The 18,797-nt window shown below is 37.2% G+C and overlaps 1 protein-coding gene across 1 annotated transcript; it reads left to right on the top strand.

Moving 5' to 3' along the window:
• The first annotated feature begins 3,219 nt into the window (after window positions 1-3,219).
• On the top strand, window positions 3,220-16,045 carry LOC105228880 (FMRFamide-related peptides). The gene is made up of 2 exons (XM_011208879.4): window positions 3,220-3,720; window positions 14,212-16,045. Exon 2 carries the CDS (start codon window positions 14,239-14,241, stop codon window positions 15,442-15,444), a length of 1,206 nt encoding a protein of 401 aa, XP_011207181.2. The 5' UTR covers window positions 3,220-3,720; window positions 14,212-14,238; the 3' UTR covers window positions 15,445-16,045.
• The last annotated feature ends 2,752 nt before the right edge of the window (window positions 16,046-18,797 follow it).

Below are 18,797 nucleotides of genomic sequence, written 5' to 3'. Positions count from 1 at the left end.
TCTGCGTTGGATTTCCAGGCTGACGTTGTTGGTGGTGTTAATACTGGTTCCTAAATAGGCGAATAGTAACAACCAGCCTCGGTTACATTCTCACTGGAAAAAATATGGACCGATGATTCCACCGGTTTACAAACCACACCATACCGTTGGTTTTTCTGGATGGAATATCAGTTCTTGAATCTCTTGAGGTTGTTCTTCGTCTCAAATGCGGCAATTTTGTTTGTTTACATACCCATTGAACCAGAAAACGTTTGAACTTCTTGGAATTTTTCAAGAGCCCATAGAGCGAAGGGATGTCGCTTGGGAAGGTCGAGCGGCTTGTTCTTGCTCAAGTTGTATTTTGTACGCTTTCAATTTAAGATCTCGACGTAAAATTCGCCCAGTCGGTCCATAAGTCAGTCAGAGTTACTGCTCACTCTACATCTAATTGGATCACCCTTTATATACGTTGTAGCGACAAATGTCCTTATGGTTTCTAGATGTCTTTCTTCGGACAATTTCACCCATTTTCGGTCAGTCACATATTCGGTATCTGGGGGCTTGGAAAGTTAATTGGTTTCAAATTTGACGTTTTCAGATAACACTTGTCCATTTTTTAAGATATTATTTATGCAGAGTTGTCTATCCATAACTTTATTTATGTTTGATATATCTACATATGTCGTAAAAGGATTTGATAGAATCTTTACTTAATCGCAACAAATTCGATCCTTTTATAAAGCTTTTGGTTACTGATGATTAAAAATTATTCTCTTAATATACATAACAATAAGCAAAAACGGCGGCGGTGGAATCGCGGGGAACCGGCGTAAGCGCTGACCAAGCCAGAATCGACGGTCAGAAAGGGAAACATCTACCATAAGATGCTTTTCTAAGACCCAACTTTTAATTCGGATCTAAGCTGTAAGGAGAATTGTCTGAATGAAGCAATCACCCAGAAGCGGCCAGCTTTGGCAAAAAGAAAATAAATTGTACTCAATACTATAGACACACCTCGATAGCGCTCCGAAAGCTGGGGAGTTGTTCTTATGCAACCAACTTATAGTACGGAGCCAGCTCCTAGTGATTGGTACCCGTTTCTGTCTATGACCAATGATTTCACTTTAGAAAAATTCGCTTTAAAAAAAGCTTGTGAAAATCTACTATTTCAGGTTTTTGCGAATATGGACGAAGGTTTCTCTGAGAGTGACATTTACTTTTTTGACCTTCAAAATGGCAACAAATTAGCTAACAAAATTTTTGACCTAAATCGGATCATTCTAACTATGCATTTCTTACAACCTAGATCACGGCTTCGCGGAACCTTCTTGCTTCTCTGCTCACACAATTGGGAGAGTGTTGGGAGCGGTACGAAGCCGTTAGAAACGAGGTGGAGTGAGCTTCTTCCCGGATTGATCGAAGTTAAAAGAGACGGTAGGAGGTGGAGTTCGGGAACTCTCCATCAACTCTAGTTTTATGCATCCACACTGTGTAAGGTCTTTCAAGCGGACATGGCTATCATCCAGGTAGCGGTAGGTATGCAGCTGAAGAATAGAGCTCGCTGACTTTCTCTCAAAACTAGTTAAGGAGTGTATGACACAATGGACAGCAGCTTGAAAATTTTTCCATATTAGAACTGTATGGGATTCCGGTCACAGCGGAGTCCCAGGAAACTGTAAAATCTATGAGCCTATTTCATCCGATTGAAAGCGAGTGGGTTGTCTGATAGCTCTTGCCTTTGTAGCGCTGGAGCTATGGACTTTCAGCGAGCTTGGCAGGACTTTTCAACAACCAGAACTTGTGTAGCTATGAGATCCAAGTAGTCGGTTGTCCGCACTACTTCCACTTAGCAAGGTCAATCTCTCAATCGCAGGTGTTCTGACTGAACATTGTCTAATAGATACACGCGTGGGGCAAAAAACCATTTTGTTGACCGCTCCTTGCAAAAGTTGTATAGAGAAAGAAGAAGTGATCTTCCGCTATATTACTCGGCTTTTACCAGACTGAGATTGAAATATCTCGGTTGCGATACTTTTGAAAATCATAGCGAAGTGGCTGGAATTGATATTAACCGCCTTAATAAATTCGTGGTAAGCTGAAAACGCTTCGAGGATTTAAGACTTCATGCACTTCAATGAGTTTTTGGTTAAGCTAGGTTTGCGATACAATACAGAGTTCAGTTACGAGGTCCAAGGGGAGTAGTTATTCTTTAGGATGCCTGCGCTTGAAGCTAAAGATCCATTGTTTCCCACGTGTCCTGTTTTTAACAACTTCTGAAGTGAGTTTTTGGGTCACACAAAGGACAAATATTTGTCTAAGTGAGATCCAACGATTTTTGGATGAACCCCGCGACCTTACCTAACCCAACTATGTTTAGGCAAAAATAATGAATTTATATATAATATATGCAAACATTATATAACATATGATTACATAAAAAATGTATATCTTAAATCACATGAACATTCTTATTCAGCCAACCAACAGTTTCCAAGACCTCCACTTTTACCTTATGCTAATAAAGACAAATGTCAGCAAGTTAAAATGCGTCACAATAGCTGGAACGGCAATGCAACCGAATACTGAATACGCAAATGCAAAGGCGGAAAGATTACTAAATCATTATTTGCCAGTTTTCATATTATTTTTGGTCAACTATTTAGAAGACACCCACATAAAGTTGGATATTTCAGCAAACAGACACACGAACAATAATACAAACCGCAAACACACACACACATTTGAATATCATAACGCTTCTTGCCAGTGAAACATTGACCATGTCCTTTGAACATGAAATTAGAGGTTTCTACGAGGCTGCGAAAGCCGCTCAATGCCAAGCAACATTGAAATGTTGCTGCAACATTTGCACTTTGTGTTTCCGGTAAACGATAGCGAGTACCAATACAAACACAGATGGCGAAATGACGAGCATTTGCCGACACCAAGCACAAGAAGGAAAGCATAAGGACGCAAACAAGTTGTTGCAGAAGGAGATATCGTCTGTTGTTTTTGTTGTGGCTTGTTGCCTGTTGATACACATTGTAAACATTTTGTGTGTAGTAGGTGTGTGTCTCGCTGCGCCTAAGCAAAAAGGATGTGGCATAGGCAAATATATACTTGCGCTTCGAGCTGCGCACGTGTGTGTGTGTGAGCGCGAAAGTTTACCACTGCGCCTGTGTTGGTGTTAGGCAGCTGCTTTTGTGGCCGCCACACATATAAAACAGGATGTGCGTTCAACACAAGCCACAGAAGTCTCGAACTTATTCCACGGCCAACAAGTGCCTAGCACATAACGGTAAAACAGACTCACGGGCCAGCCAAAGAGCCACTTTAAACCCACATAACTGCACGCCGGTGGCATCAATCATAATCGGTCCCAGTTGGCGCAGGTAGTGACTGTGGTCAAACGGATAGCGCGAATTTTTCTGCCGCGTCACAAATAAGCGGAAACGGAAATCCGACGGTGTTGTTATTTTGACCGGTGAAGCAAAAGTGAAAAAGTGCATAGTTTTGTTTTGAACTTACAATACTTGTCGGACGAAAATGATTGAATGATTTAGTCCGACGTGTGAAATTTACCGCAAACTCGGTTTTTAAAGTTCCAACGTTTATTTTTAACCTTCCAAAGTTGTGTGTAATTTTAAACGATTGACACGTGAATTTGACAGCTCAACAAGAAGTTATCACTTATACTGGAAATTTGGTGTGAAGATTGGGATCAAAGTGGAAATTTAAAAGGTTATTTGAAAAAATTGAGTTTTTGAGTTATTGGCATGTTTTTCTTTAACATTCAGAGATGTTTGATTTTCAAATGTTTTTCCAACAAAATAATCGAAATTTTAAGAGGCATTTCCGTTTGAAATAGTATTTCAAAATTTTAATTTTAAAAAATTATTTGAAAAAAATATTCAATATTCTGTATTGCAAATTTTCAGAAATTTGTGCTTCTAAGTTTCAGTTTCAAAAAGTATTTCAAAAAATTTTTAAAAAATTTTAATTTTCAAAAAAATATTCAAAATTTTTTATTTTGTAAAGTAAATTTACAAAAATTTGTGTTTTAAAGTTTTCGACAAGTAGTTCTCAATCACTCAGTGATGCTTGATTTTCAAATATTATTCCAAAAAAATTCAGTTTTTACTTTTAAAAATTTCAGTTTTTAAATTGTCGGCAAATGGTTCTTAAACTCTCAGAGATGGTTCCGTTCCAAAAGGTGTTACAAAAATAAAAATCAAAACTTTAATTTTCAAAAATAATTCCAAAAAATATTCAAATTTTTTTTTTTTTAAAGTAAATTTCTGAAATTTTTTGTTTTTAATTGTTTTTGAGTTACCGATAAGTAGTTCTCAATCACTTAGAGATGCTTCCGTTTAAAATATTATCCTAAAAAGTATTATGCATACGTTCGAGAGTATCAATAACCGCTTTAGATCGAACTCGAAGATGAAGCTTCGCTCTCACTGCTCTCTCAATAAAACGCTAAAATTTGATATATGAGTGCTAAAAATCGGAATAGAGCATTTCCATTGAATATTTTTGCTGCAAAGTGGCGACGAATATTTCAAGTGAATCTTTTTTATATTGCTTGAAATTGTGTTACAACCCTTTTATCAGTCCGATAAGTGTAAGTTACATCAGATGATCACCGATATTTAGACATAATGAAGGACTGCGCGTCTTTCCTCCTCCGAGAGCGAACTGCATCTCATTTCAGAGTGAAACTCATAAAGGCACAGAAATTCGAACCATTCGGTTACTGTCTTCAACTAAAATTTATGGTTGTCAGTAAAGAGAGAAAAAAAAGTGATGGAACTGAAGGCATTGCTTTTATGTACAACTGAGTCGTTGACAAAAATGTACATATGTCTGTAAATCATCTCAAAGTCCCTTCAGACAAATTGAGATGGCTAATCTAAATTAAATTACTTACTAAAAATATCACTTGTTAGACCAAAAGGTTTGAAATCAAATTTAATATTAATGTGACAAAGAAATATATCTCAAAATATTCATTAAAATTGTTGTTTTACATAGTGAAATTTTTCTCTTTCATCTCTAAACTTGCCATCCCAGGGCTTTATCTCGCTATTTTTCTAAGGATTTGAGAGCATTGTTTGTTTATAGTTTCGTAACTCTTCATTGATGTGAATTCATTTTTCGGATGTTTAAAAACAAAGAGAGTGTTTTATAAGATTACACTGTTGCGTATGATTTCGACGGACTAAAATAATATTCACATTACAAGTTTAGATAACCGAATTATAGGTATTTAGTATAGATTTGTGAAGATAACGTTTTATAAATAATCTAGATTTTTTCATTCTAAAGCGACCAAGACCGATTAAATTTCAGTTTTATGAGATCTTAAACGGAATAGAAGCAGCCTTAACTTGCTCCTACAATGCGAAGAATAATCCTTTAGGTTCAGACAATGCATGCAAAAGTGTTCTCGAACTACCTTAAGATCAAACTAGATGTTTTGCCCAAGACCTAAAACGAAGCGGGATTGTTCGCATAGACTTTAGACTTTACATATCTCCACAGGAGAAAATCTAAGATATGGTATCACACGATCTGAGAGGCGCCGTCTTGTTGAAACCAAATGTCCCCGAAATCACAAGCTTGAATTTCAGGTTATAATGGCGCGATAACGGTCGCCAATAATGGTTACGTTCTCACCGGCATCAATTTTCAAGAAATATGGACCACCGGCCCTCAAACCACACCAAAGCGTTATTTTTTCAGAATAAAATGGCAGCTTTTGAATGTCTTCGGGTTGTTTTTCGTCCCAAATGCGACAATTTTGCTTGTTTACATACCCATTGAATCTGATATAGGCCTTATTTCTGAACAAAATTTGGGTCGAAAACGTCGGATCTTCTTGGAAGTTTTCAAGAGCACATAGAGTGAAGTGATGTTGCTTGAGAAGGTCGAACAGCTTCAGTTCTTGCACAAGCTGTATTTTTTTGTTTTTAATTTAAGAGTTCGACGTAAAATGCGTAAAGTCGTTCCATACGTCAGTCGGAGTAGCTACGAAAGGCGCCGAATCGACTCTCCACGATCTTCGTGTACACTTTCAGCTACGGCCGCTACATTTTTTCACTGCGTTCTGGACCTGGTCTATTCGGTTGAATATTATTCAATTATGAATGCTGTGTCTCAAGATGGGTGATGGTGTTGCAAATAGTATGCTCAGTATGACGATTATGATGATCATAATTTGAGCGAAGCGCACGAAACACATTCTTCACAGAACGTGAATTTACGTAAAAAGTTGAATGATTTGTAAACGTTGTTCGGCCGTAAGTCTTTCCAATCAATACTGAACAAAAATAACATGACAGCTTGACATGACTAACGCGTGATCTGTCTGAAAAGGCTATTGAGAAAGGTACCTTCAGTTGGATCACCCGTTACAAAAAACTTTCGAGTCTTTTTAAGGTTACTAAATAAGATTTAAAGATCTTTTAAAAATAATTTAAGCTTTATTTTGATCGGTCAGTTCTAATAATTTGTGTTAAATTTGATGAAGACATCTTTTAAAATAAAATAGTTTTCCATACAAGAACTTGAGTTTGATCGGTCAGTTGTTTTACAGATATATCCCCTAGTGGTCCGATATCTTTGGTTCCGACAAGTGAACGGCTACTTGCGGAGAAAAGGACGTGTGTAAATTTTCATATTAATATCTTAAAAATTGACTTTTGCATATAAGCAGGCAGGCAAGGCTAAATCGACAGTCTTTTTGGATGTAAAAAAACTTCATATAATATGTTTAGGGTATAAATACTGTTTTTACTCTAGTTGGAGTACTCTGTATTATCGACAATTGGGCTACTTAAGAGATATTATTTAGTCATTGCGAAGCATTCGTTTGAACTTCGCTGGGTTGTCAGTTTGAAGCTCATCAAGAGCAAAAGCAAAACATCTGGAAATAGTTTAATTTAAATGATCCACAAGTATTCCTTTAAAAGTTATCATTTCATATTCGCAGTCGATTTATGGTATCATATGGAGTAAAGGCAGTCTACTCAAATTGAAAAATTTTCTACAAGTACATTACTTAAATATAACTCCTTCCATGCTTAAATAAAATCACATATGAGCGCATGATAACACAATTTAGTTCGAAAAAGCCATAAGCTTCAAGGGCAAGTAGAAAATTTAACGAGTTAATTGCGAACGCCGGCGAGAGCCATTTTAAACCCAACTTTTCCATGGTTTCAGTTTGCAAAACATTGTGTGAAACTCTTCAACGTCACTAGACACCTCAGGCAAAATATAAGTCATTGGCACAAAGGTGTTTTTAATGGGAAATAAAAGAGAGAGTAACAGTTTTTCGGGGTTAGGGCGCCCGTTTAAGTATTCACAGTTTTTTTTTTAGGTATTTTGTAGACGCATAAAAACTCGTCATTTGCGCTCTAATTGTTTAGCAGGCACTTAATTTTCATACAATTTCCACTTGCACGTGTTAAAAATCATAGGTAATACAAGTAAATGAGGGCAGCTGCAGAGAGAGGGGGAGAGAGCCACATACTTATGTACAAAATGAAAAATTTACATATGAAGCAACGTCGTTAGGCGGCGACTTAACGTAAACTTGATGAAGAAATTGTTTGTGAAGACAACCACGCTATTGACCAGCGGAGCAGAGTTAAAAGATGTGTCTGATTTTTGGTGCATATTGACCTCATATAAATATAGAGGCAATATTTCAATAAATAAAAAAAAAATATATAAATAAATGTACATTAGGATGAGCCAGAAATTTACTTCGCTACGAGCTGAGTAGGTTTAGCCATGTCTGCCTCCCTGTATACACGCTAACTAGCCTCTTTGTGTTTGAGGTATCGATTTAAAATTTTTCACAAATTTTTCTGAGAAACCTGCAACACGTTGTCAAGAAACTTTTGACCGATAGTTGAGCTTACTTTCCTATATAAAGCTTTACAATCGCATAGAAGACTATCAAACATGTCTCCTTCTCTTATACAAAATAATTCATTCATGTCACGTTTACTTGATTGTTGAGCAAGTCAGGCCTAACTTCCATCGAGACTCAGCTAAATTTATAATGTATTTGTCGATTAGAAATCTCCAAGTAGCCAGTGAAAATTTCTCTCTTTTTCGCAGTCTAATTGTAGGGTGGTGCTGTCTGTCCAGTTCATTTATCTACGAGTTCCCTGGGATATCACAATGTCCTGGAACCAATAGGTTTGTCGTGAAATAGGACATAGATCCACTAAGAAATCAAGGCATGCTTTCACTAACTTAGACAAAACCCTAAGATATTGTAGTGATCTTGACCGATAGTTGAGCTTATTTTCCTATATAAAGCTTTACAATCGCATAGCAGACTATCAAATATGTGAAAAATTCTCTCTTTTCCGTAGTCTAATTGTAGGGTGGTGCTGTTCTGTCCAGTTCATCTATCTACGAGTTCCCTGGAATATCACAATGTCCTGGAACCAATAGGTTTGTCGTGAAATAGGACGTAGATCCACTAAGAAATCAGGGCATGCTTTCATTTGGAAAAAGCTGCCATTTGTTTACAGAACAAGTATGTTGGCAGTAAATTTAAAATGACATGTTGTATTCACAAAATTTGGTACGGATTATTTTTCAAGACATTTCTAAAATCTCCAAATAAATCGGAAAATCAGATCGCCCAACTATTGCATGTAGCTATCTTACAAAATTAACGATTAAAATCAAGTTCTTTTTAATGGATTTTTTTTATTTATGAAGAGTATTCTAGCTTCCATGCAACCGAAGTGAACGGTTTTTCTTGTTTTAAATTCACTTTAACATACAAATTTGAATATTATTTTTTTTTGGCTTACCCTAATGTACTTAGACTTATATACGAATATAAACTTTCTTAACCTAAACGATGTATTTATCTCTAATAACTAGCCAGAAAACATTCAATGTTAAAAATAGACCTCTCCGAGCCGTTCGATATCATACGAGGTTTCAGACAAACCGACTTCCTATCGTGACTTCTTCCATCTACTATTCGAGATAAAACATCAAGCTGCAGATCTGAATAGAGAAGGTACAATCTTCTATAGGAGAGTACAACTGCTGGCGTACCCCGCTGACAACGATATCATTGACCATAACAACCGCGTCGCTAGTTCTGCTATCTCCAGACTAGATAAGTAAGTTAAACCAAACGATTGTCAGACAAGACGAAATATCTTCTGTCATCAAACAAACAGTCGTCGCACTCACGACTTGGCTTTCGTATCTGTTAACAGACATAACTTCAAAGTCGTAGTCAATTTCGTCTTGGAACTAGCATTAACACTAACAACAATGTAAGCCTCGAAATTTTACATAGAATAACTTTTGCCAACAAAAAGTTCTCTCTCGACGAACAAAGACCAAACTCTGTAAGTGAATTATCATCTTCGTCCTGTTATATGCTGCAGTGGCATGAACATTTGGTGAGTCGACGTTACGAGTTTTTGAGAGAAAGTTTCTACGGAAGATTTATGCCCTTTGCGCATTGTCAACGGCGAGTACCGCAGTCGATGGCACGGTGAGCTGTACGCGTTAGATGACGACATTGACTGACTAGTTAAACGAATTAAGGACAGCGCTACGCTGGCTATTTCATGTCCTCCTAATGAATGAAATCACTACAGCTCTGTGAGTATTCGACGCAATTCCCGCTATGGGAATCAGAGGAAGAGGATGATCTTCACGCCGCTGGAAACATCAAACTGAGAAGAACCTTGCTACACTTGAAGTCTCCAATTGACGCCAAACTGCAAAAAGGACCCTGTTGCAAACTCGGTTATACCCGCGTAAGCAGTGTCTACGCCAATAAAGAAAAAGAAGAAGTGAAAACTCGTTACGAAGCCACATTTTTGCTTTAACTGTATTTTATCCCTTGACCAATATCGAAAACCCTTAAAAAAGCATTACTTGATCAACATGAAATTCCTTTTTATTCATTTTTTTTCACAATAACAAAATTGGTTTCATTCGAAATGTTTAGAAAGGCATTATTGGGGTTGTCCTTACCGCACCATAGACAGTCGATGAAGTTCGCTTTTTGAACATCCCACAGCTGCTTAGCTAGTTTTTGCAACGTTATTGTCTTAATTGCGGTTTCAAAGAACCAGAACATTACTTTAGATGAGTGTCCCCGCCTCTTCCCAATTGTTCCTCTACAATAGCATAAGGCTGCTATTATAAGCGCAAATATGTATTTAATTAGAGAAGGTTATTGTAATTGGAGTATGGTAGCACCGTCGAAATGGGGGTATTTGGCACTTGCTTAACTAATACTTATGACCCATTTCTGTGGGTTAACATCTACTTATTGCAACGTGAATTTGGATTTTTATTGCAACCACTACTACATATGCAAAACAAAAAACAAATACAATATGTTCAAATGTATGTATGTATGAGTTGATTCTTCAAGACATGCTTAGCTAAACTAAAGTTCTTCCTTAAGCACACGGAAGTAAATAAATATATATGTATGTGGTAGTGCTACCATATGGACGCACGTCGTTTGTTTATGTATTTAAAAGCTACCGGTGCTTTAGCATTCCTGTGTTATGATTTATGAGCTGAAAGCTTTGTTGAGTTGTCACTCGTGGGCGCCAGCCAGCCAGCCAGTACATGCGACACTTACTCTTACTTAAGCAAATCTTCACAGGTATTTCGGGAGTTTATCAAGCTGGCTTTTCCGTTATCACCGTGGCTTGGTGCATTGTCGCATATCCTGCATGCCACACAACATGTGGTTTCACTTTTCGCAACACCTTTGTTTCATTCGTCATGCCACATGCTCATGTATGTGTGTATAGTCGTCTACGTGTGGGCAAAATGCATGCCACAAGTTCCGCTTCGCATAGTTGTCGTATCATCAATCTGCCGCAGACGCGTATCAGCTCACATTTTCCATATCAATTTGTTTCTATTATTGTTGCTTGTTTATTGTGACAACTTGGTGGCATATTTGTATGAGCCGTTATTATTTCACAACTCGCTCATATTTTACAACAAACATCTTTCTAAGCTACGAGTGAATGTCTGCACAGGTAGTCAGAGCCAAATGAGTGTTGGCGGGGAGAAACAATACAATACAATCGTAGCTATGTACGAGTATTTCAGTAACACTTGATCATTGTTGTCAACACAGTTATGTGACAACTCGTGACACAGCTGTAAGCTTATTGATCATGACCAAATGCAGTTCAGTGTTTACACTTTAGGGTAATTTGAATACCGTTAGTTATGTAGAGTCGTGCGCTACACACTTTAAGCATTTATTTAATCTCAGTGTGAGCCTATACAGCCATTGTTTGGTCAAAACCTGGAAAAAGCCGTCTTTCAATGCATTCGGTGAGTTCATAATTATTATGAAGATGAAATTTCAAAAGTTTTAGATTGTGTTTATAACTTTGCTTTCTATTTACTTTTATTTTCACGTCCGTGCTTTAGACGTTTGAAAGATTATTTTCAAATACTTATTTCATAGCGTTTGTGTATCTTGTCTTGATTTCCAGACGAGACCAAGGGAAGTCAAAATTAGCTTTTCGTGATTAACACTCAGGGAATTGTGTCTTTTTATCAATTTCCCTATGACCAAAACTATCGAAAACTTTAACTAAATCTTGAATAGAGTATATAAAGGGCGGATGGAGCCTTGTGTAGAAGTTCACGCAAGTGAGGAAAGTTCTCTGAGCGTCATTCACTTGAGAGTGGCCAGAAACGATTCTTTTACAAGACTTCGGTCTTAGACCAAGTATCCTCTGGATAGCCAAAAAACAACCGTTTGAAAGCGTGTTGAAGTGAGAAGGGAAATATTCCTTCCCCGGCTTGTGCGCTAGGTTTGGAACCAGCCACGTAAAAAACACCGCCAAAGGAAAGAAAAACCAGCTTCGGATGCCGGCTATAACCGTAAGCGGTGCCTACTCCAATAGTAAAGAACATTCAAAGGTAAACCTCGGAGATCTATTAAAAATACAGGGTGTTTTTTAGAACTAAAATGCATATAAATGTTTTGGCGAAAATTTTAGTGATATTATAAAGATAAGGTTTTGTTGTAAGGGCTTAAAAATGATTCTGGGCAAGTGATGGCCGCAGCTGGCTCGAATAAATTCTTGTCGAAAAACCGAATTTTCAACAACTTTTTGTGGCAATTAGCATTCAGCAATAAAGCGCCGAATATTCGCTTCCAATGTTCATCATTGTCTCGGGCTTATCGGCGTAGGCAAGCGACCCCACAAACATAGTCCAACGTCGTTGAACGGTGTTAAATCGTTAAACCACAGAACCTTGGAGACCATGCCACAGACCCACGACGCGAGATAATACGGTCATCACAAATTTTCTTCAAATAAATTTATTGTTTTGGTGGCTGTATGACATGTACTGCCGTCGTCTTCATCAACATTGTCCAATTTAGATACGGAAAAGTCATTAATCGTGGCTGTATGATGTTCCTTATTGAATGGAATTTTATGACCGGCTTCAATTTTGAATAAATATGGACTAATAATTCTGTCTGCTCATAAATATCCTAAATAGTGACTTTTTGAAGATGTGACGGTGTCTTTATAATGAATTCTGGATTATGGTCTCTCGTTTTGGACTCAAGACTCGAGCAGTCTTGCTCAAAATGGATTTTTTATGCCCGCACTCTGATCCTTTCGCAAAATCTTCCATTAAAGGGATGGGCACAGCTCCAATTGATACGCACGTTGGCGGATGAACTTAGTCTTCTCGGGTCTTCTTTGATACTCTGGTCCACAGCAGCAATGGCGCCTTTGCTGCGCATTGTACGAGGTTTCTGCGCATTATAAGCTAGAGTAAACAGGGTGCAAAACCGATCCATGGTTGCTCGAAACTTGCTCCAAACTGTGTATAAATTAAGTGAAAGCTGTCATAAAGACCAATTCCGAAAATTTCCTCCCACCGAGCATTATTTTGAGATCTAAGAACAGAAAATAGTCACTGGTGGCCAGATCAGAAGAATATGGTGTATGCGGAAGCAATACGAAGACCAATTCATGGATTATTGCCATTGTTTTCACTGACTTTATGACTTTATGTTAGCCGACTGTTGTGTTTTTCTACGCTTTGGAGCGGGTTCATCGTGTGCAGTCCACTCGGCTGAGCGAAATGATGGATCCATTTTTCATCTACAGTCACATATCGATCCAAAAACACAGGTTCATTAGGCTTGAATATCTTCAAACAATGCTCCGAGTCATCAACTCGTCGTTGTTTCTTGTCAAAAGGGAGTTCGCCCAACATCCACTTTGCAGAGAGCTTTCTCATACACAAATATTCGGGAATGTCATGATGTACACGTTCTGTTGATATTTTTAGAGTGCCTGCTATATTGCACAATTGAACTTTAGGCTTATCAAATTATTTTTAAGGACTATTTTGATATTTTCGTCGGTAAAGACCTTTTGGGCGTCCACTGCGTTCGCCGTTTTCGGTGGTCATTTCACCACGTCTAAACTTAGCATAACTTATTTGATTTTCCTGGGGCAGTGCCGGAAAACTCATCTTCAAGCCACATTATTGCTTCAACTGTATTTTTTCCGTATGCATGTTCCATTCCATTAAAACGAACTTCGGTTGCGTTTATAAAATTTTTAGTGAAGCTTTAGACCACGTCTATATCGTTGTTACTGTCATTCTTTTGACTTTTTCATCGAATTTCAGCAATATCGGCCTACATTAACTGATTTCAAGTTTTGTATCAACAAATCAGTCTACAGAGTTTAACGATTACAGTTGTCGTAAAACATATCGTTAAATACTCGTAAGACTGTTCATAAGCTCAGGAGCTACTGTCAGAAATATCAGTTTACCAAAACTACAGAGGTTGCCAATTTGTACTCAGAAAAGTTTTTTAAGTGTCGAGAAAAGCCTTCGCTGATTTTACGACTTCGTTTGATAGTCCATTTGTCACTGTTTTATCGCAATTACAAACAGTCTTACGAGTATTTAACGATGTCCACGAGTTGTCATTAAAATCAATGCACCGTTAGGCAGCAAAAGCTCATAAGAGGCATAATACAAATTGGCGTGTGTCGAAGACACTTGTTAATGAGGTGTAATGACGTCTTTTATGCTGATCAAACCTGATGCTATAATCTCTGAGCAGATAGAGTACCGATTGATTACAAGATAATTTTAATGAGAAATCGCGTTCCTAATTTTTTGTTTTGATTTCTCTACTTCCAGGTCACTTTAGTCCCAGTGAACATCAGTATGGGTCCACTACTAGTCTTCTTCCTGTATTTGCTACAATTGCAGGCGACAATACGAAGCGAAATCATAGAATCACCAAACGAACAACTAAACACCATATCCGACACTGATGATACCGATTTAAATGAAAGCGGGCCTAACGAACGAACTGAGAATTCACAAAAATTACCTTTCATACAAACTGGACGCGATCCAACTGAAGTAGAGTTTCGTTATCCCATCGCATCGTTGAATATTGACTATACGAAAAATTTGATTATTTTGAAATTTCGTAAGTCCAAGGCCGACGAAGAGGAGGAGCGTCGTCGAAAATCGTTTAATGAGAATTTCATGCGCTTCGGACGTGCGAATGCCGATTTCATGCGTTTTGGACGCGATGCAGATTTCATGCGCTTCGGACGCAGTCCATCCGACTTTATGCGCTTTGGCAAACGTGCGCTCGAACAAGTGCCCAAAGTGAATAGTCTCGATCACGATTATACGGTTAACTACGATAAGAGCGCCGATGCGGGTCGACGCATTGAACGCAGTCAAGAGGGTATACGCGATTCACGCGGTGACAACTTCATGCGTTTCGGCCGACCAGCCGATGACTTTATGCGTTTTGGACGTAGCGCCAATGACTTTCTACGCTTTGGCCGCGCTTCGGGTGATTTTATGCGCTTCGGTAGAAATCCTTCGGACTTTATGCGTTTCGGACGCGGTGGTTCTAATGATTTTATGCGTTTTGGTCGCAATTCCAAGAACGATTTCATGCGCTTCGGACGCACGCCAAAGGAACAACGTGGCGACAATCAAGATTTCATGCGTTTCGGGCGACCGGACAATTTCATGCGCTTCGGTAGAACACCGGCAACAGTAAAACAACCAACGATTACACCGAATTTCATGCGCTACAGTAAACCAGATCAGAATTTTATGCGTTTCGGCAAGAGTTTGGGGCAGCAAGCTAATGAAAATAGCACCAAACCACCACTACCCAGAGAGGTGATCAAAGAAGCCGCGAAAATTCTACATCAAGCCGAACAATATGGCGGTATAGGTGAAAGTAATCCCATGGACAGAGCCATTAAAGTTTTGTTTAGTAAGGATGGTGAGCACGAAACCTCGGCACAAGATGAGAAGAGCGCTCAAAGTGACGCCGAAGCGATCGATGAGGACACAGACGCTGATTACGAACTGAATGAACTAAATGTGGTGCAATGAGCTGAATCTACGTATATGAATGGGATGCAAGCTCGTACCGAATTTGACGACCTCATGTAAATAATTACTTTGCTAAAATTGATGAACTGGCTACGGAAACTTACACAGACACACATAACCTATACACATGTAAAGTAAAATATAATTTTGATATAAAATTATATAAATTATATGTAAATATGCATATACAGGGTGTATGCTGTAAACAAAAACTAGAAAAATCTTAGTGTATCTTATTTGACATGTTTGGAAGTGAACTTTTACTAGGGCTGGAATAAAAGTTCACTTTCTGAGCGAGTTCCTTACTCTGATTAAACAAAACACTGTGAACATGCAACCCAGTATACGAATAAATATTTCAATGTAAACTATATAAATATACATACTTTGAAAATTTGTTAAAATTATATAGGGAAATTAAAAATATATACAAACACACACATATATAGGTAAGAATATGAATCGATATAGCTATGTAAAGAATATATAAATCTATTTTAGCTTCACATACTTATGTACTTATGAAAAAATTATACAACATTTTAAATGGTTTTGAAATGATCAATGAAAATCAAAATAAAACGAAGACTTCTAAAGCAACAAAAACAGAAAACAAGCACTCAACTTCATTACTTTTATTTTAGCGCACAAAAAAAAAACGAAGGAAAAATAAAAAGAAATTTAGAATGCAGTTATTTGTGGGGGATTTTATAAGGTTGAATAACCCTATATATAAATTTAAAAAAAAATTAAGAAATATAGACCATTTTTAATCGAAAGTTCTACGGCTAGAATAACTTTGGTAGTTCTTTGTACAAAATAATAAGTTTGAGGAATGTTTCAAACTTGAAAAATACCAAAAATTAACAAAAAGGAGTAGTACTGAAAAAATTTTAATTTTTTTTAGTAAAAAAAAATTGAAAAACATGTTCCAAGTGTCAACTATCCGCTTTATATGTACCTGCGAGCGTCACTGTTTAGAGCGCTGCCATTCAAAAACTATTCAAGATACGACCTAACCGATTTCACAGGATATTTTTGAAACTATAAACTATCAAAAAAGCAAAAAAAAGAGAAAATTGATTTTCTAGTAAGTGGCACACTGGTATAGCCCTTTAAATTCGATACCAATCATACTCTTTTTGAAAAAAATTCAGTTGTATCGGGATAAGTCGAGCAAGAACGCGTTTCATACCTATAATATCCACCAAAATCATTCGAACGGACTCGCGAGAGATGCTGAGCTCTCTTGCCATCTCTCTAACACTTGCCTGCCTTTTTTGGGTTTTTAAGCACTATATCCTTCACTTTTTTTAATATTTTCATCAGTTGAATGAATTACCTTCGTCCAGAACGAGTGATACATCTCTTCAACTATCATCTTTGACAGTTTTGTACCACTCGGCTTGTGTGTTTTTGATAAAACTGAATCACCTTAAGCTTTTTCCAACAATCACAAGGATTCGAAATTTAGTTAGAAATACTAAATTTTAGACAAATTTTTCGTTTGATATTTTTATCCATTGCAAAAATCGCAACATCGCAAGGTGTACCGACTTAAGCAGCTGCTGTAAACAAACGGGTTGACAGATCGCGTTCATATTTGGCATAGTAATTAAAGACAGTCTTATCAACTTAGAAAAATATTTTTTTTTAATAGAATTTACATAGGGAATTAAATTACAATTTTCGTGTGATTTTTTGCCACAATTTCTCTATGAAAATCAGTTGCTTGAGGCATGTGATATGGTGATTCTAACGGGCCGATTCCGGTAAATGTTCAATAGAATAACAAAGTAAACCTACGTATTAAATTTCATTTGAATATCTCAAAAACAGACAAAAAAACTTTATAATCCTTACAAAACTTCGCCTTAAAAATCGCTGGCTCAATTTTCGACCCATAGTCACTTAGACAAAGTTGTTCAAATTGATTAACAGAATATTTCCCGCATATGCGATTTCTTCGTTTTTTGGCTCTCCAATAATCGACACACTATTCGGTATTTTCGGCCTGTGGACTGACAAAAAAAAGGAAATTTTCCGAGTTCAACACAAAAGAAACGAATTTATGGATTACTCGTAAATTGGTATAACATTTAACTCTTCTATTTGCTTCTTGTTATACCAGTTCATCGTACTCATACTAGTTGCTTGTTCGATTTACATAGTTCGATTATAAGTCTATTTTTACTTAAATAACTTTTTACTTTCAGCACGAACTCTGTTGGCTGGAGTCTTAAAAGTTTACTTTGCCATAATGTGGTTAAGAATTCAATTTTTATACAAATATTTAGTTATCCTCTTGCATTTTTCACTTTACTACAACGACTTTTATACCCACATACAAAATCATATATTAGGGTTTTTTTTTCAGCAAAGGAGAATACATTTCTTTCTATCTTATTAGTGACATGGGGTTTTGCTTCTAGCACGGACCTATATTTGTGTAAAATAGCCAGATTATGTATGGTGCGAATCGAACAAGTAACTGGTATAAAACAGTAGATTGGTATAATCAAATAGAAATATTTAGAATAGCCGCAGATTTATGCCAAATAAATGAGCTTCTTACCATACAAACCCTCAGAATTGAATTCATATCTGAATTCGTTTTCACGAATATATAATTTTGAAACGTGCTTAACGAGCAGAGAAGTGGCGAATCGAAGCCGCCTTGATATAGTAAATTATATTTTACTAATTACAAACCTACATACCTGGTATATATTTTATGTTAAACTGGTGCTGCGCCCACGCTTGGTCATCCCTTACTCTTGCATAAAAGAGCGAGAGAAGAGAGGAAGACTACCGACGCTGCGGAAGTTGCACTTAATCAAACTAAAAGGCAAATTAAATTATGTAGCTTACACATTTGAGATGTTTAACGCCTTCTACGATACGTTAGCCAATAACAATAATAACAAAAACAATACCAACAACAACTAAAACAAAAATAACTATAATAATGCAGATTAAGCGATCTTAGTGTGTGGCGAGCGAATTTGCAATTCTCACTTTTCCACATTGTTAGCGGTAATTTGCAGAAAAGTGAAAACAACAAAACACACAGAAAAGTTAAAAGCGAAGATGAGTAAAGTAAAGTTTAAGTAGTAAATAGTTCGTGGCAGTCGCGAGGCTGCGTAAGTAAAACGCGTGCAGGAAAAACCCAACGCCAAGTTTACTCGAAGTGCAGCGGCAATAACAAGCATAAATATGGACATTATGCAAATTTGCTAACCTGCAACTCGTACACATGGCTATGTGTGTGTGTGTGTGTGTGCAAGACGCACAACGTTAATTAGCCATATAAATTGCTTACAACTAAATTAATGCGATGATTTCTTGTGAAT

Source organism: Bactrocera dorsalis, chromosome 3, assembly GCF_023373825.1.
Source record: "Bactrocera dorsalis isolate Fly_Bdor chromosome 3, ASM2337382v1, whole genome shotgun sequence".
NCBI classification, from domain to species: Eukaryota; Metazoa; Arthropoda; class Insecta; order Diptera; family Tephritidae; genus Bactrocera; species Bactrocera dorsalis.
The sequence above is the reverse complement of the archived record's forward strand: the minus strand, read 5'-3'. Positions and strand labels throughout refer to the sequence as shown.